The sequence below is a fragment of the Oncorhynchus keta genome, chromosome 25 (genome assembly GCF_023373465.1).
Source record: "Oncorhynchus keta strain PuntledgeMale-10-30-2019 chromosome 25, Oket_V2, whole genome shotgun sequence".
Lineage (NCBI taxonomy): Eukaryota > Metazoa > Chordata > Actinopteri > Salmoniformes > Salmonidae > Oncorhynchus > Oncorhynchus keta.
The window spans coordinates 48,802,720-48,827,888 of NC_068445.1; the positions used below are offsets into that span (position 1 = coordinate 48,802,720).

At 49.9% G+C, this 25,169-nt stretch overlaps 2 protein-coding genes across 11 annotated transcripts in view; one reads left to right on the plus strand and one right to left on the minus strand.

Annotated features, from left to right (window-relative positions):
• Positions 1 to 5,433, plus strand: part of LOC118377864 (protein RUFY3-like) — a 56,870-nt gene extending 51,437 nt beyond the window's left edge. The window contains exons 16-17 of one of the 2 annotated variants that reach the window (XM_052479878.1): positions 2,469 to 2,546; positions 4,330 to 5,433. In XM_052479878.1, coding sequence (XP_052335838.1) covers positions 2,469 to 2,546; positions 4,330 to 4,473 — 222 coding nt within the window. In that variant the 3' untranslated portion in view covers positions 4,474 to 5,433. The remainder of the gene's footprint in view (positions 1 to 2,468; positions 2,547 to 4,329) is intronic. The other variant, XM_052479877.1, reaches the window with a different exon arrangement.
• A 4,206-nt stretch (positions 5,434 to 9,639) lies between these two features.
• grsf1 (G-rich RNA sequence binding factor 1) overlaps positions 9,640 to 25,169 on the minus strand; it is a 40,151-nt gene continuing 24,621 nt past the window's right edge. Inside the window, exons 7-11 of one of the 9 annotated variants that reach the window (XM_052479886.1) lie at positions 13,220 to 13,305; positions 12,970 to 13,105; positions 11,219 to 11,255; positions 10,770 to 10,795; positions 9,640 to 9,748 (exon numbers count right to left, since the gene is read on the minus strand). In XM_052479886.1, the coding sequence (XP_052335846.1) occupies positions 10,780 to 10,795; positions 11,219 to 11,255; positions 12,970 to 13,105; positions 13,220 to 13,305 (275 nt within the window). In that variant the 3' untranslated portion in view covers positions 9,640 to 9,748; positions 10,770 to 10,779. Of the gene's footprint in view, positions 9,749 to 10,769; positions 10,842 to 10,861; positions 10,888 to 10,953; positions 10,980 to 11,002; positions 11,029 to 11,094; positions 11,121 to 11,143; positions 11,170 to 11,189; positions 11,256 to 12,969; positions 13,106 to 13,219; positions 13,306 to 25,169 lie in introns of those variants that run through there. The other 8 variants (XM_052479882.1, XM_052479888.1, XM_052479885.1 and 5 more) reach the window with 8 other exon arrangements.

Below are 25,169 nucleotides of genomic sequence, written 5' to 3' on the forward strand. Positions count from 1 at the left end.
CTGTATTGGGGTAGGTGGCGTGTCTGTATTGGGGTAGGTGGCGTGTCTGTATTGGGGTAGGTGGCGTGTCGGTATTGGGGTAGGTGGCGTGTCTGTATTGGGGTAGGTGGCGTGTCGGTATTGGGGTAGCGTGTCTGTATTGGGGTGGCGTGTCTGTATTGGGGTAGGTGGCGTGTCTGTATTGGGGTAGGTGGCGTGTCTGTATTGGGGTAGGTGGCGTAATAGTAATATATAGTAATAGTAATATATGCCATTTATCAGACGCTTTTATCCAAAGCGACTCAGTCATGTGTGCATACATTCTACGGGGTGGTCCCGGGATCGAACCCACTACCCTGTAGCGCCATGCTCTGAGCTACAGGGTATTGGGGTAGGTGGCGTGTCGGTATTGGGGTAGGTGGCGTGTCGGTATTGGGGTAGGTGGCGTGTCGGTATTGGGGTAGGTGGCGTGTCTGTATTGGGGTAGCGTGTCGGTATGGGGTAGGTAGCGTGTCGGTATGGGGTAGGTAGCGTGTCTGTATTGGGGTAGGTAGCGTGTCTGTATTGGGGTAGGTAGCGTGTCTGTATTGGGGTAGGTAGCGTGTCTGTATTGGGGTAGGTAGCGTGTCTGTATTGGGGTAGGTAGCGTGTCTGTATTGGGGTAGGTAGCGTGTCTGTATTGGGGTAGGTAGCGTGTCTGTATTGGGGTAGGTAGCGTGTCTGTATTGGGGTAGGTAGCGTGTCTGTATTGGGGTAGGTAGCGTGTCGGTATGGGGTAGGTAGCGTGTCTGTATTGGGGTAGGTAGCGTGTCTGTATGGGGTAGGTAGCGTGTCTGTATGGGGTAGGTAGCGTGTCTGTATGGGGTAGGTAGCGTGTCTGTATGGGGTAGGTAGCGTGTCTGTATGGGGTAGGTAGCGTGTCGGTATTGGGGTAGCGTGTCTGTATTGGGGTAGGTAGCGTGTCTGTATTGGGGTAGGTAGCGTGTCTGTATTGGGGTAGGTAGCGTGTCTGTATTGGGGTAGGGTAGGTAGGTAGCGTGTCTGTAGTGGGGTAGGTAGCGTGTCTGGTATTGGGGTAGGTAGCGTGTCGGTATTGGGGTAGGTGGCGTGTCTGTATTGGGGTAGGTGGCGTGTCTGAATTGGGGTAGGTGGCGTGTCTGTATTGGGGTAGGTGGCGTGTCTGTATTGGGGTAGGTGGCGTGTCGGTATTGGGGTAGGTAGCGTGTCGGTATTGGGGTAGGTGGCGTGTCTGTATTGGGGTAGGTGGCGTGTCTGTATTGGGGTAGGTGGCGTGTCTGTATTGGGGTAGGTGGCGTGTCTGTATTGGGGTAGGTGGCGTGTCGGTATTGGGGTAGGTGGCGTGTCTGGTATTGGGGTAGGTGGCGTGTCGTGTCTGTATTGGGGTAGGTGGCGTGTCTGTATTGGGGTAGGTGGCGTGTCTGTATTGGGGTAGGTGGCGTGTCTGTATTGGGGTAGGTGGCGTGTCTGTATTGGGGTAGGTGGCGTAATAGTAATATATAGTAATAGTAATATATGCCATTTATCAGGTGCTTTTATCCAAGCGACTTACAGTCATGTGTGCATACATTCTACGTATGGGTGGTCCCGGGATCGAACCCACTACCCTGGCGTTACAAGCGCCATGCTCTACCAACTGAGCTACAGGGTATTGGGGTAGGTGGCGTGTCGGTATTGGGGTAGGTGGCGTGTCGGTATTGGGGTAGGTGGCGTGTCGGTATTGGGGGGGTCTGTATTGGGGTAGCGTGTCGGTATGGGGTAGGTTTCGGTATTGGGGTAGGTAGCGTGTCTGTATTGGGGTAGGTAGCGTGTCTGTATTGGGGTAGGTAGCGTGTCTGTATTGGGGTAGGTAGCGTGTCTGTATTGGGGTAGGTAGCGTGTCTGTATGGGGTAGGTAGCGTGTCTGTATTGGGGTAGGTAGCGTGTCTGTATTGGGGTAGGTAGCGTGTCTGTATTGGGGTAGGTAGCGTGTCTGTATTGGGGTAGGTAGCGTGTCTGTATTGGGGTAGGTAGCGTGTCTGTATTGGGGTAGGTAGCGTGTCTGTATTGGGGTAGGTAGCGTGTCTGTATTGGGGTAGGTAGCGTGTCGGTATGGGGGTAGGTAGCGTATTGGGTATTGGTAGCGTGTCTGTATTGGGGTAGCGTGTCTGTATTGGGGCAGCGTGTCTGTATTGGGGTAGCGTGTCTGTATTGGGGTAGGTAGCGTGTCTGTATTGGGGTAGCGTGTCGGTATTGGGGTAGCGTGTCGGTATTGGGGTAGCGTGTCTGTATTGGGGTAGCGTGTCTGTATTGGGGTAGCGTGTCGGTATTGGGGTAGCGTGTGTTGATTGTAGAGTTGTTTTTAATTCATCCATTTTAGATTAAAGCTGTAATGTAACAAAATGTGGAAAAAGGGGTCTGAATACTTTCTGAATGCTCTGTAATGTTAAATATGTACAGTATACCTTTAATGCAGACGTTCTCCTTTCCAGGACCAGTCTTGTCTTGAGATCCACCAGGCATCCATGTGCTCTCTATGTGAACAGGACGAGTCCATGACTAAGACCAAGGTACACCTACACCTAACCACTTCGTCTTCAGACATTACATTTTTTTACATTTTACCTTTATTTAACTAGGCAAGTCAGTTAAGAACAAATTCTTATTTTCAATGACGGCCTGGGAACAGTGGGGTTAACTTCCTGTTCAGGGGCAGAACGACAGATTTGTATCTTGTCAACTCGGGGATTCGAACTTGCAACCTTCCGGTTACTAGTCCACCGCTCTAACCACAAGGCTACCCTGTTGCCCCAGTCATAATTGCTTCCTCAAACTGAAGGGATACACTGACCTTGTCTTAATCCAGTTTGTACATCTTCATGATCCTCCACCCTGAGTTCCACTAGAAGGAGTCAATGTGGAAGTGGTGCATCTCTGCAATTCTCTACAGTCTCTGGCTCAACTGGGAACTGAACATCAAGTTCTGCATTAAAACATTAACCGTTTCTCTTCTCTCTGTAGAGACGGCGTAGTGACTGTTTCTCTGTAGAGACGGCAAAGTGACGGTTTCTCTGTAGTGACGGTTTCTCTGTAGAGACGGCGTAGTGACGGTTTCTCTGTAGAGACGGCGTAGTGACGGTTTCTCTGTAGAGACGGCGTAGTGACGGTTTCTCTGTAGAGACGGCGTAGTGACGGTTTCTCTGTAGAGACGGCGTAGTGACGGTTTCTCTGTAGAGACGGCGTAGTGACGGTTTCTCTGTAGAGACGGCGTAGTGACGGTTTCTCTGTAGTGACTGCGTAGTGACGGTTTCTCTGTAGTGACTGCGTAGTGACGGTTTCTCTGTAGTGACTGTTTCTCTGTAGAGACTGTTTCTCTGTAGAGATGGCGTAGTGACGGTTTCTCTGTAGAGACGGCGTAGTGACTGTTTCTCTGTAGAGACGGCGTAGTGACGGTTTGTAATATGTAATATATGTAATATATGCCATTTAGCAGACGCTTTTATCCAAAGCGACTTACAGTCATGTGTGCATACATTCTACGTATGGGTGGTCCCGGGATTGAACCCACTACCCTGTTGCCATGCTCTCGCCATGCTCTACCAACTGAGCTACAGAAGGACCCCTGTAGAGACGGCGTAGTGACGGTTTCTCTGTAGAGACGGCGTAGTGACTGTTTCTCTGTAGAGACGGCGTAGAGACGGTTTCTCTGTAGAGACGGCGTAGTGACTGTTTCTCTGTAGAGACTGTTTCTCTGTAGAGACTCTGTAGTGACGGTTTCTCTGTAGAGACGGCGTAGTGACGCTTTCTCTGTAGTGACTGCGTAGTGACGGTTTCTCTGTAGTGACTGCGTAGTGACGGTTTCTCTGTAGTGACTGTTTCTCTGTAGAGACTGTTTCTCTGTAGAGACTGTTTCTCTGTAGAGACTGTTTCTCTGTAGTAGAGACTGTTTCTCTGTAGAGACTGTTTCTCTGTAGAGACTGTTTCTCTGTAGAGACTGTTTCTCTGTAGAGACTGTTTCTCTGTAGTAGAGACTGACTGTTTCTCTGTAGAGACTGTTTCTCTGTAGAGACTGTTTCTCTGTAGAGACTGTTTCTCTGTAGAGACTGTTTCTCTGTAGAGACTGTTTCTCTGTAGAGACTGTTTCTCTGTAGAGACTGTTTCTCTGTAGTGACTGTTTCTCTGTAGTGACTGTTTCTCTTCTCTCTGTAGTGACGGTTTCTCTGTAGTGACTGTTTCTCTGTAGTGACTGTTTCTCTGTAGATACTGTTTCTCTGTAGAGACTGTTTCTCTTCTCTCTGTAGTGACGGTTTCTCTATAGGGACGGCGTAGTGACTGTTTCTCTTCTCTCTGTAGAGACGGTGTGCTAACTGTGGAGGGGTGTTCTGTGGCCGCTGTCTGACCAATGAGCTTCCTCTTCCCTCTTCCATCAACCCTGAACACGTCTGTGACGCCTGCTACTCTCAGCTACTGCAGCAGTATGCATCCAGCCCATCCTGAGACTCACATTTCCTCGTCTCTCTCTCTCTGGAATACAGTGTCATTCACTGACAAAATATCTAAAGGAACAGACTAACAACTTAACTTAATATGGAACTTTTTTTGGGGGGGGGGTGCGGTTTGACATAGAAATGTGAGTTATAGATCTGTCATTCTCATTGAAAGCAAGTTAGAAGCGTTCTATGCTCACTATTTTTGTTTTTGACTGCTTTCATTTTGTTTTTTTTTACACCAGTTTGAAACACGATATTTTTGGTTATGGAAAAGATATTCCACTGGTTTAGATTGAACAATGCTTCTCTACACTATATATGATTGATTTGTCACGAACTGAAATTAGGCCACACCTATTAGAGTTTTAGCAATAAGGAAATGGAGTGATTTCTGTACAGTGCAGCTTCATGGAAAAAACTGACTTCTCATCTCTAATGGTTTCAGATGTCCGACGAACTTCAATGGACTCCATGAAAAGGGATATATTTTCAATAGCCTGGTCCCAGATCTGTTTGTGCCATTCAAACCATGTTTGGCATACGGCAAGGAGGGGAATGATTGCACAAACCGTTCTGGTCCCAGGTTGTGTTTTCTAGGAGTCTTTTGCCATTTAGGTATCTGAACCGATCAACAGTATTTATTCAGTGGATTTTTACTCAAAACATTTATTGTGAAACATTCAAAGTGGGACTGATGAATTGATATTTTATCAGATAGGACATTTTGGCGAAACATTGAACTGAGTTCAAGGCTGATGTCAACCTGGTGCTTTGGTTTGACAACAGCGGGACAAAATGCAACATTTTCTACAACTTTTTAATTAAGAAATTAAGAATTACCAAAAGGGATTATATGCCAGCTCTGTAATTATCCGGGTGATGTTAGAGACAGAAATGAAATAATCTTGGAAGTTCTGGACGAGATGTAAATGTTTCCTTACTCAATAATAAACTGAAGTTTTTCCAAGTCTGGGTTTTATTTATATTCTAATGATCTCTGACAACACCGTCCACTGAGATTAGGATCCGTTAGTCAATGACTGAATAACATGTTCCTGACAGTAAGTGGCTCTGGATCAGTCTGCTAAATGACTCACTACTCTAGTGGCTCTGGATCAGTCTGCTAAATGACTCACTACTGTAGTGGCTCTGGATCAGTCTGCTAAATGACTCACTACTGTAGTGGCTCTGGATCAGTCTACTAAATGACTCACTACTGTAGTGGCTCTGGATCAGTCTACTAAATGACTCACTACTCTAGTGGCTCTGGGTCAGAGAGTCTGTTAAATGACTCACTACTGTAGTGGCTCTGGGTCAGAGTCTGTTAAATGACTCACTTCTGTAGTGGCTCTGGGTCAGAGAGTCTACTAAATGACTCACTACTGTAGTGGCTCTGGATCAGAGTCTGTTAAATGACTCACTACAGTAGTGGCTCTGGATCAGAGAGTCTGTTAAATGACTCACTACTGTAGTGGTTCTGGATCAGAGAGTCTGCTAAATGACTCACTACTGTTAGTGGTTCTGGATCAGAGAGTCTGTTAAATGACTCACTACTGTAGTGGTTCTGGATCAGAGAGTCTGTTAAATGACTCACTACTGTAGTGTCTCTGGATCAGAGAGTCTGTTAAATGACTCACTACTGTAGTGGTTCTGGATCAGAGAGTCTGTTAAATGACTCACTACTGTAGTGACTCTGGATCAGAGAGTCTGTTAAATGACTCACTACTGTAGTGGATCAGAGAGTCTGCTAAATGACTCACTACTGTAGTGGCTCTGGTTCAGAGAGTCTGCTAAATGACTCACTACTGTAGTGGCTCTGGATCAGAGTCTGTTAAATGACACTACTGTAGTGGCTCTGGTTCAGAGAGTCTGCTAAATGACTCACTACTGTAGTGGCTCTGGATCAGAGAGTCTACTAAATGACTCACTACTGTAGTGGCTCTGGATCAGTCTGTCAAATGACTCAAGTAGTGCTCTGGATAAGAGCGTCTGCTAAATGACTTAAATGTAAATGTAGTGGCTCTGTTAAATGACTCACTACTGTAGTGGCTCTGGATCAGAGTCTGTCAAATGACTCACTACTGTAGTGGCTCTGGATCAGAGAGTCTACTAAATGACTCACTACAGTAGTGGCTCTGGATCAGAGAGTCTGCTAAATGACTCACTACTGTAGTGGATCAGAGAGTCTACTAAATGACTCACTACTGTAGTGGCTCTGGATCAGAGAGTCTGTTAAATGACTCACTACTGTAGTGGCTCTGGATCAGAGAGTCTACTAAATGACTCACTACTGTAGTGGCTCTGGATCAGAGAGTCTGTTAAATGACTCACTACTGTAGTGGCTCTGGATCAGAGAGTCTGCTAAATGACTCACTACTGTAGTGGCTCTGGATCAGAGAGTCTGCTAAATGACTCACTACTGTAGTGGATCAGAGAGTCTGCTAAATGACTCACTACTGTAGTGGCTCTGGATCAGAGAGTCTGCTAAATGACTCACTACTGTAGTGGCTCTGGATCAGAGAGTCTGCTAAATGACTCACTACTGTAGTGGCTCTGGATCAGAGAGTCTACTAAATGACTCACTACTGTAGTGGCTCTGGATCAGTCTACTAAATGACTCACTACTGTAGTGGCTCTGGATCAGAGAGTCTGCTAAATGACTCACTACTGTAGTGGCTCTGGATCAGAGTCTGTCAAATGACTCACTACTGTAGTGGCTCTGGATCAGAGTCTGTCAAATGACTCACTACTGTAGTGGCTCTGGATCAGAGTCTGTCAAATGACTCACTACTGTAGTGGCTCTGGATCAGTCTGCTAAATGACTCACTACTGTAGTGGCTCTGGATCAGTCTGCTAAATGACTCACTACTGTAGTGGCTCTGGATCAGAGAGTCTGTTAAATGACTCACTACTGTAGTGGCTCTGGATCAGAGTCTGTTAAATGACTCACTACTGTAGTGGCTCTGGATCAGAGAGTCTACTAAATGACTCACTACTGTAGTGGCTCTGGATCAGTCTGCTAAATGACTCAAGTCGCTCTGGATAAGAGCGTCTGCTAAATGACTTAAATGTAAATGTAGTGGCTCTGTTAAATGACTCACTACTGTAGTGGCTCTGGATCAGAGAGTCTACTAAATGACTCACTACTGTAGTGGCTCTGGATCAGAGAGTCTACTAAATGACTCACTACAGTAGTGGCTCTGGATCAGAGTCTGCTAAATGACTCACTACTGTAGTGGCTCTGGATCAGAGAGTCTACTAAATGACTCGCTACAGTAGTGGCTCTGGATCAGAGAGTCTGCTAAATGACTCACTACTGTAGTGGCTCTGGATCAGAGAGTCTACTAAATGACTCACTACAGTAGTGGCTCTGGATCAGAGAGTCTGCTAAATGACTCACTACTGTAGTGGCTCTGGATCAGAGAGTCTACTAAATAACTCACTACTGTAGTGGCTCTGGATCAGAGAGTCTACTAAATGACTCACTACAGTAGTGGCTCTGGATCAGAGTCTGCTAAATGACTCACTACTGTAGTGGCTCTGGATCAGAGAGTCAGCTAAATGACTCACTACTGTAGTGGCTCTGGATCAGAGAGTCTGTTAAATGACTCACTACTGTAGTGACTCTGGATCAGAGAGTCTGCTAAATGATTCACTACTGTAGTGGCTCTGGATCTGAGAGTGTTAAATGACTCACTACTGTAGTGACTCTGGATCAGAGAGTCTTCTAAATGACTCACTACTGTAGTGGCTCTGGATCAGAGAGTCTGTTAAATGATTCACTACTGTAGTGGCTCTGGATCAGAGAGTCTGTTAAATGATTCACTACTGTAGTGGCTCTGGATCAGAGTCTACTAAATGACTCACTACTGTAGTGGCTCTGGATCAGAGAGTCTGCTAAATGACTCACTACTGTAGTGGCTCTGGATCTGAGAGTCTGTTAAATGACTCACTACAGTAGTGGCTCTGGGTCAGAGTCTGCTAAATGACTCACTACTGTAGTGTCTCTGGATCAGAGAGTCTGCTAAATGACTCACTACTGTAGTGGATCAGAGAGTCTGCTAAATGACTCACTACAGTAGTGGCTCTGGGTCAGAGTCTGCTAAATGACTCACTACTGTAGTGTCTCTGGATCAGAGAGTCTGCTAAATGACTCACTACTGTAGTCGCTCTGGATCAGAGAGTCTGCTAAATGACTCACTACTGTAGTGGCTCTGGGTCAGAGTCTGCTAAATGACTCACTACTGTAGTAGATCAGAGAGTCTGTTAAATGACTCACTACTGTAGTGGCTCTGGGTCAGAGAGTCTGTTAAATGACTCACTACTGTAGTGGCTCTGGGTCAGAGAGTCTGTTAAATGACTCACTACTGTAGTGGCTCTGGATCAGAGAGTCTACTAAATGACTCACTACAGTAGTGGCTCTGGATAAGAGAGTCTGTTAAATGTCATAATGAATGCTCTTCCATTATCTCACGCCTCATTGGCCGAGCTTCCTGTTGGACGGAAAGACAACCACTTCAGCAGGAACGTCTTTATTGCTCAGTCCACTCATTCAGCCATAGAGCAAAACAGAGTGCAGACAAAACATCCAGACCTGGTCCTTCTGATGTACTGGAAGAATGAGAGGTGATACTGGCTGGGAGGACGAATCACCACTGCCTCGTTTGGATGGCGGGCCATCAAGGGTCAAACACACCTTATCTGAGGCAGGAAGGGATGTTCCCAAGGAAGACTGTCACAAAATAATTACATACATTCTGATTTTACAGTGTCCTTTTCTAACTATACTGTATATGCTTGAACATTGATCGCCAGGATGAGCTAATTGCATAACGGCGCACGTTAATCTGCTCTTTATAGTCAGTGTGACGACCCTCCCACTCTGTCTGCCCTATTCTCTCTGTTTCTTGCCTGTATAAATTATCTGTCTAGAGCTGTCCAGTGTTTCATTTCTTCTGCGACACAACGTAGAGGTCTTGACTATCTCAATTCCACTCGCCTCTTCAAAATGCACATAGAAGAACTTTCTTGTTAAATATATATTTTGCTACTCCTCATCTCCACGTCGTCGGGCTTTGAGCCGGTTCGTGACAAGAGGTGACGGAGGCTTCCATCTTGCCTCCTCCAGAGACACACAGGGACTGTTGTGTTTATTCACATAATAAAACGGGAGTCAGACTGAACGTAGTTTTATTATATTCTACATCATTACAAATGGTGACACATCCAGTCGATGGGGATTTTCACCACCTCCCGAGGTCATCTCTCAGCCCACCGCTAACCTGCAGACAGAATCAGTCAACCAGAATTATCAAATCAAAATTTGTCATGTGCCCTGAAAACAGGTTATTGGCCTTACAGTGAAATGCTTACAGGCTCTAACCAATAATGCAAAAAGGGCATTAGGTGAACAATAGGTAGTAGGTAAAGAAATAAAACAGTAGAGGGGCTCTATACAGTAGAGGGGCTCTATACAGTAGAGGGGCTCTATACAGTAGAGGGACTCTATACAGTAGAGGGACTATATACAGTAGAGGGGCTATATACAGTAGAGGGGCTATATACAGTAGAGGGGCTCTATACAGTAGAGGGGCTATATACAGTAGAGGACTATATACAGTAGAGGGGCTGTATACAGTAGAGGGCTACATACAGTAGAGAGGCTATATACAGTAGAGGCTATATACAGTAGAGGGTCTATATACAGTAGAGGGGCTATATACAGTAGAGGGCTGTATACAGTAGAGGGACTATATACAGTAGAGGGCTGTATACAGTAGAGGGCTACATACAGTAGAGGGCTACATACAGTAGAGGGGCTGTATACAGTAGAGGACTTTATACAGTAGAGGGGCTGTATACAGTAGAGGGCTGTATACAGTAGAGGGGCTACATACAGTAGAGAGGCTATATACAGTAGAGGGGCTATATACAGTAGAGGGCTATATACAGTAGAGGGGCTATATACAGTAGAGGACTATATACAGTAGAGGGGCTGTATACAGTAGAGGGCTCTATACAGTAGAGGGGCTCTATACAGTAGAGGGACTCTATACAGTAGAGGGGCTATATACAGTAGAGGGGCTATATACAGTAGAGGGGCTATATACAGTAGAGGGGCTCTATACAGTAGAGGGGCTATATACAGTAGAGGGGCTATATACAGTAGAGGGGCTATATACAGTAGAGGGGCTGTATACAGACACCGGTTAGTCAGGCTGGTTGAGGTAGTATGTACATGTAGATTTGGTTTAAGTGACTGGTTTCTGTGAACAATATTTGAAATGTTGAATTCAGACCAACCTGGTAAACCTCATTGCCCCTCGTCAGATGTTTAATTCAGACCAACCTGGTAAACCTCATTGCCCCTCGTCAGATGTTGAATTCAGACCAACCTGGTAAACCTCATTGCCCCTCGTCAGATGATGAATTCAGACCAACCTGGTAAACCTCATTGCCCCTCGTCTGATGTTTAATTCAGACCAACCTGGTAAACCTCATTGCCCCTCGTCAGATGATGTTGAATTCAGACCAACCTGGTAAACCTCATTGCCCCTCGTCAGATGTTGAATTCAGACCAACCTGGTAAACCTCATTGCCCCTCGTCTGATGTTTAATTCAGACCAACCTGGTAAACCTCATTGCCCCTCGTCAGATGATGTTGAATTCAGACCAACCTGGTAAACCTCATTGCCCCTCGTCAGATGTTTAATTCAGACCAACCTGGTAAACCTCATTGCCCCTCGTCAGATGATGTTGAATTCAGGAACAGCTCGATGTATCGCTCTTCTGCACAGAAACAGAAAACGAGTTCAGGGTTCAGAAAACACTAAATATGGGACAGCAGGATGATTTTGCAGTACAGTGTATTCTACATGAATACAAAACAAATAACTACTACAAACACCACAATATATTTTTTAATTTCATCGATTAATTAAAAAAATGTAAAATTTCAACATCGTAAACTGCCCTTAGGGGCATCAGGGAAACCAGACGCAGCTCGTTCTGTAGGTTCTTTTGATTTAAACGAAGGCATTAAAACTGAAGGCGGATTTACGTAATTCGACTCCTGTGAATGTGTTTTAATGTTTTAATGTTTTAATACTCCAACAACAAAGTCAGGTAAGTTGGAAGCTTGTAGTTTAGTCATAAAAAAAAAGGGAGCAATGAAGTGATCTACGGGACTTTAAAGAGCGACTGACTTCATAAAACAACGAATCCCTTGAAAAACGTCCAGTTTTCAGTGTAAGAGTCAGACATTTAGTCTAACGTGAAAACTGACTTACAAAGTCTAACATCGGTTAATAACGTGAAAACTGAACTTACAAAGTCTAACATCGGTTAATAACGTGAAAACTGACTTACAAAGTCTAACATCGGTTAATAACGTGAAAACTGAACTTACAAAGTCTAACATCGGTTAATAACGTGAAAACTGAACTTACAAAGTCTAACATCGGTTAATAACGTGAAAACTGAACTTACAAAGTCTAACATCGGTTAATAACGTGAAAACTGAACTTACAAAGTCTAACATCGGTTAATAACGTGAAAACTGAACTTACAAAGTCTAACATCGGTTAATAACGTGAAAACTGACTTACAAAGTCTAACATCGGTTAATAACGTGAAAACTGACTTACAGTGTAAGTCAGTGTAAAAACGGACCTACGACTGGGTTTTGATCTGACGTCCTTTTGCTCACTAACATGGGGTGAACAGCTGCGGCTCTCTATCCAATAAGCATACTGCGCCAAAACGACTGCAACATCCTCGGCAAAAAACTTGAACATTTATTACGGATTTCTTAAAATGATCTTATTAAGAGTCATTCTGGGGATTTTGAGGAAGTAAAACCGGCTTCAGTATCTCATGCGGAAAACAAACAGCATAAACCAAAACACGGAGTTGGTCAGAAAACACACCGTCAAGACAGAAATCTACTTTTTCTAACGAGCGAAAAAACGCACGTTGATGATGCAGAAACCAGAGACCACATTTTTTTTTTTTAATCTGGGAATATTTGTCCAAGGAAATATTTCTCGTTGTTGTCAGTGAATGTAAAACAGTTAGGAGGGGAGGATTCTGGGAAGTAGAAGCAACGATGTTGAACGAGCAACTAATGAGCATAGAGACTCACAAGTCATGATAAAAAATTACTTTCAGTCTAATACGGATATATAGTTGCTTTTGAGAAGTAGGCTCGTTTACTCACGGTCCTCTGCAAGTTTAGCCCAAAAAGGATTTGACAAATGTGATTGGTTGACGATATGACATTGGCCTACGTCTCATCTTGCTCAGAATATCAGACATAATCCAGGACATGAATCTCAAATATAAAATATATTTAGTTTTGTTTAACACTTTTTTTTGGTTACTACATGATTCCATATGTGTTATTTCATAGTTTGGATGTCTTCACTATTATTCTACAATGTAGAAAACAGTACAAATGAGTAGTTGTGTCCAGACTTTTGACTAATACTGTAGACAGACGTACGCATGTGTGCCTTGTCGCGGGTCATGGCTGAGACAGCGTCCTGGTGCGATGTGAAGTAAACATCAGCCTCTCCGTTGGCCCTCCCGTCTGGGCCGAACTCCACCAGAATCCTGGACAGCGCTAGAGGAGAGAAGAACTGACAGAGCAGCCTGTTACAGAAAGACATGGTTTGGGTTCTAACTTATCTGACGCTAGTTAGCACGGTCTCGCTCTGAGACGGCGCGGTAGTGGAAACCAAAAGAGCAATTACCTGCACGATGTCATCTCCCGTGGCTTGGAAGGGCAGTCCTCTCATGTGAACAAAGTGTTGAGGCAGAGAAGATACCGGATGAGACCCTGAAACAGACATGGAACATCCATCTAGACATCCTTCATTTTCATCACAGTCTAAAGGACATGACACTACACATTCTAAGAAAACAGTCTGTCTCACCATGTCGAGGAGGCTGTACTGCAGGCCTGTCTGTCTGTCTGTCTGTCTGTCTGTCTGTCTGTCTGTCTCACCATGTCGAGGAGGCTGTACTGCAGGCCTGTCTGTCTGTCTGTCTGTCTGTCTGTCTCACCATGTCTAGGAGGCTGTGCTGCAGGTCTGTCTGTCTCACCATGTCTAGGAGGCCGTGCTGCAGGTCTGTCTGTCTCACCATGTCTAGGAGGCTGTGCTGCAGGTCTGTCTGTCTCACCATGTCTAGGAGGCTGTGCTGCAGGTCTGTCTGTCTGTCTGTCTGTCTCACCATGTCTAGGAGGCTGTGCGGCAGGTCTGTCTGTCTCACCATGTCTAGGAGGCTGTGCTGCAGGTCTGTCTGTCTGTCTGTCTGTCTCACCATGTCTAGGAGGCTGTGCTGCAGGTCTGTCTGTCTGTCTGTCTCACCATGTCTAGGAGGCTGTGCTGCAGGTCTGTCTGTCTCACCATGTCTAGGAGGCTGTGCTGCAGGTCTGTCTGTCTTACCATGTCTAGGAGGCTGTGCTGCAGGTCTGTCTGTCTGTCTCACCATGTCTAGGAGGCTGTGCTGCAGGTCTGTCTGTCTGTCTGTCTCACCATGTCTAGGAGGCCGTGCTGCAGGTCTGTCTGTCTGTCTCACCATGTCAAGGAGGCTGTGCTGCAGGTCTGTCTGTCTCACCATGTCTAGGAGGCTGTGCTGCAGGTCTGTCTGTCTCACCATGTCTAGGAGGCTGTGCTGCAGGTCTGTCTGTCTGTCTGCCTGTCTGTCTGTCTCACCATGTCTAGGAGGCTGTGCTGCAGGTCTGTCTGTCTGTCTGTCTGTCTGTCTGTCTGTCTGTCTCACCATGTCTAGGAGGCTGTGCTGCAGTTCTGTCTGTCTCACCATGTCTAGGAGGCTGTGCTGCAGGTCTGTCTGTCTGTCTCACCATGTCTAGGAGGCTGTGCTGCAGGTCTGTCTGTCTGTCTCACCATGTCTAGGAGGCTGTGCTGCAGGTCTGTCTGTCTCACCATGTCTAGGAGGCTGTGCTGCAGGTCTGTCTGTCTGTCTCACCATGTCTAGGAGGCTGTGCTGCAGGTCTGTCTGTCTGTCTCACCATGTCTAGGAGGCTGTGCTGCAGGTCTGTCTGTCTGTCTCACCATGTCTAGGAGGCTGTGCTGCAGGTCTGTCTGTCTGTCTGTCTGTCTCACCATGTCTAGGAGGCTGTGCTGCAGGTCTGTCTGTCTGTCTGTCTGTCTCACCATGTCTAGGAGGCTGTGCTGCAGGTCTGTCTGTCTCACCATGTCTAGGAGGCTGTGCTGCAGGTCTGTCTGTCTGTCTCACCATGTCTAGGAGGCTGTGCTGCAGGCCTGTCTGTCTGTCTCACCATGTCTAGGAGGCTGTGCTGCAGGTCTGTCTGTCTCACCATGTCTAGGAGGCTGTGCTGCAGGTCTGTCTGTCTGTCTCACCATGTCTAGGAGGCTGTGCTGCAGGTCTGTCTGTCTCACCATGTCTAGGAGGCTGTGCTGCAGGTCTGTCTGTCTGTCTCACCATGTCTAGGAGGCTGTGCTGCAGGTCTGTCTGTCTGTCTGTCTGTCTGTCTGTCTGTCTCACCATGTCGAGGAGGCTGTACTGCAGGTCTGTCTGTCTGTCTGTCTGTCTGTCTGTCTGTCTGTCTCACCATGTCGAGGAGGCTGTACTGCAGGCCTGTCTGTCTGTCTGTCTGTCTGTCTGTCTCACCATGTCTAGGAGGCTGTACTGCAGGCCTGTCTGTCTGTCTGTCTGTCTGTCTGACCATGTCTAGGAGGCTGTACTGCAGGTCTGTCTGTCTGTCTGTCTGTCTGTCTGTCTCACCATGTCTAGGAGGCTGTGCTGCAGTTCTGTCTGTCTCACCATGTCTAGGAGGCTGTGCTGCAGGTCTGTCTGTCTGTCTCACCATGTCTAGGAGGCTGTGCTGCAGGTCTGTCTGTCTCACCATGTCTAGGAGGCTGTGCTGCAGGTCTGTCTGTCTCACCATGTCTAGGAGGCTGTGCTGCAGGCCTGTCTGTCTGTCTGACCATGTCTAGGAGGCTGTGCTGCAGGTCTGTCTGTCTCACCATGTCTAGGAGGCTGTGCTGCAGGTCTGTCTGTCTGTCTCACCATGTCTAGGAGGCTGTGCTGCAGGTCTGTCTGTCTGTCTGTCTCACCATGTCTAGGAGGCTGTGCTGCAGGTCTGTCTGTCTCACCATGTCTAGGAGGCTGTGCTGCAGGTCTGTCTGTCTCACCATGTCTAGGAGGCTGTGCTGCAGGTCTGTCTGTCTCACCATGTCTAGGAGGCTGTGCTGCAGGTCTGCAGGTCTGTCTGTCTCACCATGTCTAGGAGGCTGTGCTGCAGGTCTGTCTGTCTCACCATGTCTAGGAGGCTGTGCTGCAGGTCTGTCTGTCTCACCATGTCTAGGAGGCTGTGCTGCAGGTCTGTCTGTCTGTCTGTCTGTCTCACCATGTCTAGGAGGCTGTGCTGCAGGTCTGTCTGTCTCACCATGTCTAGGAGGCTGTGCTGCAGGTCTGTCTGTCTGTCTGTCTCACCATGTCTAGGAGGCTGTGCTGCAGGTCTGTCTGTCTCACCATGTCTAGGAGGCTGTGCTGCAGGTCTGTCTGTCTGTCTGTCTGTGCTGTCTGTCTGTCTGTCTCATGTCTAGGAGGCTGTGCTGCAGGTCTGTCTGTCTCACCATGTCTAGGAGGCTGTGCTGCAGGTCTGTCTGTCTCACCATGTCTAGGAGGCTGTGCTGCAGGTCTGTCTGTCTTACCATGTCTAGGAGGCTGTGCTGCAGGTCTGTCTGTCTGTCTGTCTGTCTCATGTCTAGGAGGCTGTGCTGCAGGTCTGTCTGTCTCACCATGTCTAGGAGGCTGTGCTGCAGGTCTGTCTGTCTCACCATGTCTAGGAGGCTGTGCTGCAGGTCTGTCTGTCTCACCATGTCTAGGAGGCTGTGCTGCAGGTCTGTCTGTCTCACCATGTCTAGGAGGCTGTGCTGCAGGTCTGTCTGTCTGTCTGTCTGTCTGTCTGTCTGTCTGTCTGTCTCACCATGTCTAGGAGGCTGTGCTGCAGGTCTGTCTGTCTCACCATGTCTAGGAGGCTGTGCTGCAGGTCTGTCTGTCTGTCTGTCTCACCATGTCTAGGAGGCTGTGCTGCAGGTCTGTCTGTCTGTCTCACCATGTCTAGGAGGCTGTGCTGCAGGTCTGTCTGTCTGTCTGTCTGTCTCACCATGTCTAGGAGGCTGTGCTGCAGGTCTGTCTGTCTCACCATGTCTAGGAGGCTGTGCTGCAGGTCTGTCTGTCTCACCATGTCTAGGAGGCTGTGCTGCAGGTCTGTCTGTCTGTCTGTCTCACCATGTCTAGGAGGCTGTGCTGCATCTGTCTGTCTGTCTGTCTCACCATGTCTAGGAGGCTGTGCTGCAGGTCTGTCTGTCTGTCTGTCAGTCTGTCTCACCATGTCTAGGAGGCTGTGCTGCAGGTCTGTCTGTCTGTCTGTCTCACCATGTCTAGGAGGCTGTGCTGCAGGTCTGTCTGTCTCACCATGTCTAGGAGGCTGTGCTGCAGGTCTGTCTGTCTGTCTCTCTAGGAGGCCGTGCTGCAGGTCTGTCTGTCTGTCTCACCATGTCAAGGAGGCTGTGCTGCACCATGTCTAGGAGGCTGTGCTGCTGTCTGTCTGTCTGTCTCACCATGTCAAGGAGGCTGTGCTGCAGGTCTGTCTGTCTGTCTGTCTGTCTGTGCTGTCAGTCTGTCTCACCATGTCTAGGAGGCTGTGCTGCAGGTCTGTCTGTCTGTCTCACCATGTCTAGGAGGCTGTGCTGCAGGTCTGTCTGTCTGTCTGTGTCTGTCTCACCATGTCTAGGAGGCTGTGCTGCAGGTCTGTCTGTCTCACCATGTCTAGGAGGCTGTGCTGCAGGTCTGTCTGTCTCACCATGTCTAGGAGGCTGTGCTGCAGGTCTGTCTGTCTGTCTCACCATGTCTAGGAGGCTGTGCTGCAGGTCTGTCTGTCTCACCATGTCTAGGAGGCTGTGCTGCAGGTCTGTCTGTCTCACCATGTCTAGGAGGCTGTGCTGCAGGTCTGTCTGTCTGTCTCACCATGTCTAGGAGGCTGTGCTGCAGGTCTGTCTGTCTCACCATGTCTAGGAGGCTGTGCTGCAGGCTGTCTGTCTGTCTGTCTCACCATGTCTAGGAGGCTGTGCTGCAGGTCTGTCTGTCTGTCTCACCATGTCTAGGAGGCTGTGCTGCAGGTCTGTCTGTCTGTCTGTCTGTCTGTCTGTCTCACCATGTCTAGGAGGCTGTGCTGCAGGTCTGTCTGTCTCACCATGTCTAGGAGGCTGTGCTGCAGGTCTGTCTGTCTGTCTGTCTGTCTGTCTCACCATGTCTAGGAGGCCGTGCTGCAGGTCTGTCTGTCTGTCTCACCATGTCAAGGAGGCTGTGCTGCAGGTCTGTCTGTCTCACCATGTCTAGGAGGCTTTGCTGCAGGTCTGTCTGTCTCACCATGCAGGTCTGTCTGTCTGTCTGTCTGTCTGTCTGTCTCACCATGTCTAGGAGGCTGTGCTGCAGGTCTGTCTGTCTGTCTCACCATGTCTGTCTGTCTGTCTGTCTGTCTGTGTCTGTCTGTCTCACCATGTCTAGGAGGCTGTGCTGCAGGTCTGTCTGTCTGTCTCACCATGTCTAGGAGGCTGTGCTGCAGGTCTGTCTGTCTCACCATGTCTAGGAGGCTGTGCTGCACCATGTCTAGGAGGCTGTGCTGCAGGTCTGTCTGTCTCACCATGTCTAGGAGGCTGTGCTGCAGGTCTGTCTGTCTCACCATGTCTAGGAGGCTGTGCTGCAGGTCTGTCTGTCTCACCATGTCTAGGAGGCTGTGCTGCAGGTCTGTCTGTCTGTCTAGGAGGCTGTGCTGCAGGTCTGTCTGTCTCACCATGTCTAGGAGGCTGTGCTGCAGGTCTGTCTGTCTGTCACCATGTCTAGGAGGCTGTGCTGCAGGTCTGTCTGTCTCTCACCATGTCTAGGAGGCTGTGCTGCAGGTCTGTCTGTCTGTCTGTCTGTCTCACCATGTCTAGGAGGCTGTGCTGCAGGTCTGTCTGTCTGTCTCACTGCAGGTCATGTCTGTCTGTCTGGAGGCTGTGCTGCAGGTCTGTCTGTCTCACCATGTCTAGGAGGCTGTGCTGCAGGTCTGTCTGTCTCACCATGTCTAGGAGGCTGTGCTGCAGGTCTGTCTGTCTGTCTCACCATGTCTAGGAGGCTGTGCTGCAGGTCTGTCTGTCTCACCATGTCTAGGAGGCTGTGCTGCAGGTCTGTCTGTCTGTCTCACCATGTCTAGGAGGCTGTGCTGCAGGTCTGTCTGTCTGTCTGTCTCACCATGTCTAGGAGGCTGTGCTGCAGGTCTGTCTGTCTGTCTCACCATGTCTAGGAGGCTGTGCTGCAGGTCTGTCTGTCTGTCTGTCCATGTCTCACCATGTCTAGAGGCTGTGCTGCAGGTCTGTCTGTCTCTGTCTCACCATGTCTAGGAGGCTGTGCTGCAGGTCTGTCTGTCTGTCTGTCTGTCTGTCTGTCTGTCTCACCATGTCTAGGAGGCTGTGCTGCAGTCTGTCTGTCTAGGAGGCTGTGCTGCAGGTCTGTCTGTCTGTCTCACCATGTCTAGGAGGAGGCTGTGCTGCAGGTCTGTCTGTCTCACCATGTCTAGGAGGCTGTGCTGCAGGTCTGTCTGTCTCACCATGTCTAGGAGGCTGTGCTGCAGGTCTGTCTGTCTGTCTCACCATGTCTAGGAGGCTGTGCTGCAGGTCTGTCTGTCTCACCATGTCTAGGAGGCTGTGCTGCAGGTCTGTCTGTCTGTCTGTCTGTCATGTCTAGGAGGCTGTGCTGTCTGTCTGTCTGTCTGTCTGTCTGTCTCACCATGTCTAGGAGGCTGTGCTGCAGGTCTGTCTGTCTGTCTGGAGGCTGTGCTGCAGGTCTGTCTGTCTCACCATGTCTAGGAGGCTGTCTGTCTGTCAGGAGGCTGTGCTGCAGGTCTGTCTGTCTGTCTCACCATGTCTGTGTGCTGTCTGTCTGTCTCACCATGTCTAGGAGGCTGTGCTGCAGGTCTGTCTGTCTGTCTCACCATGTCTAGGAGGCTGTGCTGCAGGTCTGTCTGTCTGTCTCACCATGTCTAGGAGGCTGTGCTGCAGGTCTGTCTGTCTGTCTCACCATGTCTAGGAGGCTGTGCTGCAGGTCTGTCTGTCTCACCATGTCTAGGAGGCTGTGCTGCAGGTCTGTCTGTCTCACCATGTCTAGGAGGCTGTGCTGCAGGTCTGTCTGTCTCACCATGTCTAGGAGGCTGTGCTGCAGGTCTGTCTGTCTGTCTCACCATGTCTAGGAGGCTGTGCTGCAGGTCTGTCTGTCTCACCATGTCTAGGAGGCTGTGCTGCAGGTCTGTCTGTCTCACCATGTCTAGGAGGCTGTGCTGCAGGTCTGTCTGTCTCACCATGTCTAGGAGGCTGTGCTGCAGGTCTGTCTGTCTGTCTGTCTCACCATGTCTAGGAGGCTGTGCTGCAGGTCTGTCTGTCTGTCTGTCTGTGCACCATGTCTAGGAGGCTGTGCTGCAGGTCTGTCTGTCTGTCTGTCTGTCTCACCATGTCTAGGAGGCTGTGCTGCAGGTCTGTCTGTCTCACCATGTCTAGGAGGCTGTGCTGCAGGTCTGTCTGTCTCACCATGTCTAGGAGGCTGTGCTGCAGGTCTGTCTCTGTCTGTCTGTCTGTCTCACCATGTCTAGGAGGCTGTGCTGCAGGTCTGTCTGTCTGTCTCACCATGTCTAGGAGGCTGTGCTGCAGGTCTGTCTGTCTGTCTGGAGGCTGTGCTGCAGGTCTGTCTGTCTCACCATGTCTAGGAGGCTGTGCTGCAGGTCTGTCTGTCTGTGCAGGTCTGTCTGTCTCACCATGTCTAGGAGGCTGTGCTGCAGGTCTGTCTGTCTCACCATGTCTAGGAGGCTGTCTGCTGCAGGTCTGTGCTGCAGGTCTGTCTGTCTCACCATGTCTAGGAGGCTGTGCTGCAGGTCTGTCTGTCTGTCACCATGTCTAGGAGGCTGTGCTGCAGGTCTGTCTGTCTGTCTCACCATGTCTAGTCTGTCTGCAGGTCTGTCTGTCTCACCATGTCTAGGAGGCTGTGCTGCAGGTCTGTCTGTCTGTCTCACCATGTCTAGGAGGCTGTGCTGCAGGTCTGTCTGTCTCACCATGTCTGTCTGTCTGTCTGTCTGTCTCACCATGTCTAGGAGGCTGTGCTGCAGGTCTGTCTGTCTGTCTCACCATGTCTAGGAGGCTGTGCTGCAGGTCTGTCTGTCTGTCTCTGTCTCACCATGTCTAGGAGGCTGTGCTGCAGGTCTGTCTGTCTCACCATGTCTAGGAGGCTGTGCTGCAGGTCTGTCTGTCTCACCATGTCTAGGAGGCTGTGCTGCAGGCCTGTCTGTCTGTCTCACCATGTCTAGGAGGCTGTGCTGCAGGTCTGTCTGTCTCACCATGTCTAGGAGGCTGTGCTGCAGGTCTGTCTGTCTGTCTGTCTCACCATGTCTAGGAGGCTGTGCTGCAGGTCTGTCTGTCTGTCTGTCTCACCATGTCTAGGAGGCTGTGCTGCAGGTCTGTCTGTCTGTCTCTGTCACCATGTCTAGGAGGCTGTGCTGCAGGTCTGTCTGTCTCTCACCATGTCTGTCTGTCTGTCTGTCTGTCTGTCCATGTCTAGGAGGCTGTGCTGCAGGTCTGTCTGTCTCACCATGTCTAGGAGGCTGTGCTGCAGGTCTGTCTGTCTGTCTGTCTGTCTCTGTCTGTCTGTCTGTCCATGTCTAGGAGAGGCTGTGCTGCAGGTCTGTCTGTCTGTCTGTCAGGCTGTCTCACCATGTCTAGGAGGCTGTGCTGCAGGTCTGTCTGTCTCACCATGTCTAGGAGGCTGTGCTGCAGGTCTGTCTGTCTGTCTGCCTGTCTAGGAGGCTGTGCTGCAGGTCTGTCTGTCTCACCATGTCTAGGAGGCTGTGCTGCAGGTCTGTCTGTCTGTCTGTCTGTCTGTCTCACCATGTCTAGGAGGCTGTGCTGCAGGTCTGTCTCTGTCTCACCATGTCTAGGAGGCTGTGCTGCAGGTCTGTCTGTCTGTCTCACCATGTCTAGGAGGCTGTGCTGCAGGTCTGTCTGTCTGTCTCACCATGTCTAGGAGGCTGTGCTGCAGGTCTGTCTGTCTGTCTCACCATGTCTAGGAGGCTGTGCTGCAGGTCTGTCTGTCTCACCATGTCTAGGAGGCTGTGCTGCAGGTCTGTCTGTCTCACCATGTCTAGGAGGCTGTGCTGCAGGTCTGTCTGTCTGTCTCACCATGTCTAGGAGGCTGTGCTGCAGGTCTGTCTGTCTCACCATGTCTAGGAGGCTGTGCTGCAGGTCTGTCTGTCTGTCTGTCTGTCTGTCTCTCACCATGTCTAGGAGGCTGTGCTGCAGGTCTGTCTGTCTGTCTGTCTGTCTCACCATGTCTAGGAGGCTGTGCTGCAGGTCTGTCTGTCTGTCTCACCATGTCTAGGAGGCTGTGCTGCAGGTCTGTCTGTCTCTCACCATGTCTAGGAGGCTGTGCTGCAGGTCTGTCTGTCTCACCATGTCTAGGAGGCTGTGCTGCAGGTCTGTCTGTGTGCTGTCTGTCTCACCATGTCTAGGAGGCTGTGCTGCAGGTCTGTCTGTCTCACCATGTCTAGGAGGCTGTGCTGCAGGGAGGCTGTGCTGTCTGTCTGTCTCACCATGTCTAGGAGGCTGTGCTGCAGGTCTGTCTGTCTCACCATGTCTAGGAGGCTGTGCTGCAGGTCTGTCTGTCTGTCTCACCATGTCTAGGAGGCTGTGCTGCAGGTCTGTCTGTCTCACCATGTCTAGGAGGCTGTGCTGCAGGTCTGTCTGTCTGTCTCACCATGTCTAGGAGGCTGTGCTGCAGGTCTGTCTGTCTGACTGTCTGTCTGACTGTCTGTCTCACCATGTCTAGGAGGCTGTGCTGCAGGTCTGTCTGTCTGTCTCACCATGTCTAGGAGGCTGTGCTGCAGGTCTGTCTGTCTGTCTCACCATGTCTAGGAGGCTGTGCTGCAGGTCTGTCTGTCTGTCTGTCTCACCATGTCTAGGAGGCTGTGCTGCAGGCCTGTCTGTCTGTCTGTCTGTCTGTCTGTCTCACCATGTCTAGGAGGCTGTGCTGCAGGTCTGTCTGTCTGTCTCACCATGTCTAGGAGGCTGTGCTGCAGGCCTGTCTGTCTGACTGTCTGTCTCACCATGTCTAGGAGGCTGTGCTGCAGGTCTGTCTGTCTGTCTGTCCTGTCTGTCTGTCTGTCTCACCATGTCTAGGAGGCTGTGCTGCAGGTCTGTCTGTCTCACCATGTCTAGTGTCTGTCTGTCTGTCTGTCTGTCTCACCATGTCTAGGAGGCTGTGCTGCAGTTCTGTCTGTCTCACCATGTCTAGGAGGCTGTGCTGCAGGTCTGTCTGTCTGTCTGTCTCACTGTCATGTCTAGGAGGCTGTGCTGTGCAGGTCTGTCTGTCTGTCTGTCTCACCATGTCTAGGAGGCTGTGCTGCAGGTCTGTCTGTCTCACCATGTCTGGAGGCTGTGCTGCAGGTCTGTCTGTCTCACCATGTCTAGGAGGCTGTGCTGCAGGTCTGTCTGTCTGTCTCACCATGTCTAGGAGGCTGTGCTGCAGGTCTGTCTGTCTGTCTGTCTCACCATGTCTAGGAGGCTGTGCTGCAGGTCTGTCTGTCTGTCTGTCTGTCTCACCATGTCTAGGAGGCTGTGCTGCAGGTCTGTCTGTCTGTCTCACCATGTCTAGGAGGCTGTGCTGCAGGTCTGTCTGTCTCACCATGTCTAGGAGGCTGTGCTGCAGGTCTGTCTGTCTCACCATGTCTAGGAGGCTGTGCTGCAGGTCTGTCTGTCTCACCATGTCAAGGAGGCTGTGCTGCAGGTCTGTCTGTCTGTCTGTCTGTCTGTCTCACCATGTCTAGGAGGCTGTGCTGCAGGTCTGTCTGTCTGTCTGTCTGCACCATGTCTAGGAGGCTGTGCTGCAGGTTCTGTCTGTCTGTCTGTCTGTCTGTCTCACCATGTCTAGGAGGCTGTGCTGCAGGTCTGTCTGTCTCACCATGTCTAGGAGGCTGTGCTGCAGGTCTGTCTGTCTGTCTGTCTGTCTCAGGTCTGTCTGTCTGTCTGTCTGTCACCATGTCTAGGAGGCTGTGCTGCAGGTCTGTCTGTCTGTCTCACCATGTCTAGGAGGCTGTGCTGCAGGTCTGTCTGTCTGTCTGTCTCACCATGTCTAGGAGGCTGTGCTGCAGGTCTGTCTGTCTCACCATGTCTAGGAGGCTGTGCTGCAGGTCTGTCTGTCTCACCATGTCTAGGAGGCTGTGCTGCAGGTCTGTCTGTCTCACCATGTCTAGGAGGCTGTGCTGCAGGTCTGTCTGTCTCACCATGTCTAGGAGGCTGTGCTGCAGGTCTGTCTGTCTCAGGCTGTGCTGCAGGTCTGTCTGTCACTGTCTGTCTGTCTGTCTCACCATGTCTAGAGGCTGTGCTGCAGGTCTGTCTGTCTCACCATGTCTAGGAGGCTGTGCTGCAGGTCTGTCTGTCTCACCATGTCTAGGAGGCTGTGCTGCAGGTCTGTCTGTCTGTCTGTCTCACCATGTCTAGGAGGCTGTGCTGCAGGTCTGTCTGTCTGTCTGTCTCACCATGTCTAGGAGGCTGTGCTGCAGGTCTGTCTGTCTCACCATGTCTAGGAGGCTGTGCTGCAGGTCTGTCTGTCTCACCATGTCTGTGTGCTGTCTCACCATGTCTAGGAGGCTGTGCTGCAGGTCTGTCTGTCTGTCTGTCTCAGGCCTGCATGTCTACCATGGAGGCTGTGCTGCAGGTCTGTCTGTCTGTCTGTCTGTCTCACCATGTCTAGGAGGCTGTGCTGCAGGTCTGTCTGTCTCACCATGTCTAGGAGGCTGTGCTGCAGGTCTGTCTGTCTCACCATGTCTAGGAGGCTGTGCTGCAGGTCTGTCTGTCTGTCTGTCTGTCTGTCTGTCTAGGAGGCTGTGCTGCAGGTCTGTCTGTCTCACCATGTCTAGGAGGCTGTCAGGTCTGTCACCATGTCTAGGAGGCTCTGCAGGTCTGTCTGTCTGTCTCACCATGTCTAGGAGGCTGTGCTGCAGGTCTGTCTGTCTGTCTGTCTCACCATGTCTAGGAGGCTGCAGGTCTGTCTGTCTGTCTGCAGGTCTGTCTGTCTGTCTGTCTGTCTCACCATGTCTAGGAGGCTGTGCTGCAGGTCTGTCTGTCTCACCATGTCTAGGAGGCTGTGCTGCAGGTCTGTCTGTCTGTCTGTCTGTCTGTCTGTCTCACCATGTCTAGGAGGCTGTGCTGCAGGCCTGTCTGTCTCACCATGTCTAGGAGGCTGTGCTGCAGGTCTGTCTGTCTCACCATGTCTAGGAGGCTGTGCTGCAGGTCTGTCTGTCTCACCATGTCTAGGAGGCTGTGCTGCAGGTCTGTCTGTCTGTCTGTCTCACCATGTCTAGGAGGCTGTGCTGCAGGTCTGTCTGTCTCACCATGTCTAGGAGGCTGTGCTGCAGGTCTGTCTGTCTCACCATGTCTAGGAGGCTGTGCTGCAGGCCTGTCTGTCTGTCTGTCTGTCTGTCTGTCTCACCATGTCTAGGAGGCTGTGCTGCAGGTCTGTCTGTCTGTCTGTCTCACCATGTCAAGGAGGCTGTGCTGCAGGTCTGTCTGTCTGTCTGTCTGTCTCACCATGTCTAGGAGGCTGTGCTGCAGGTCTGTCTGTCTGTCTGTC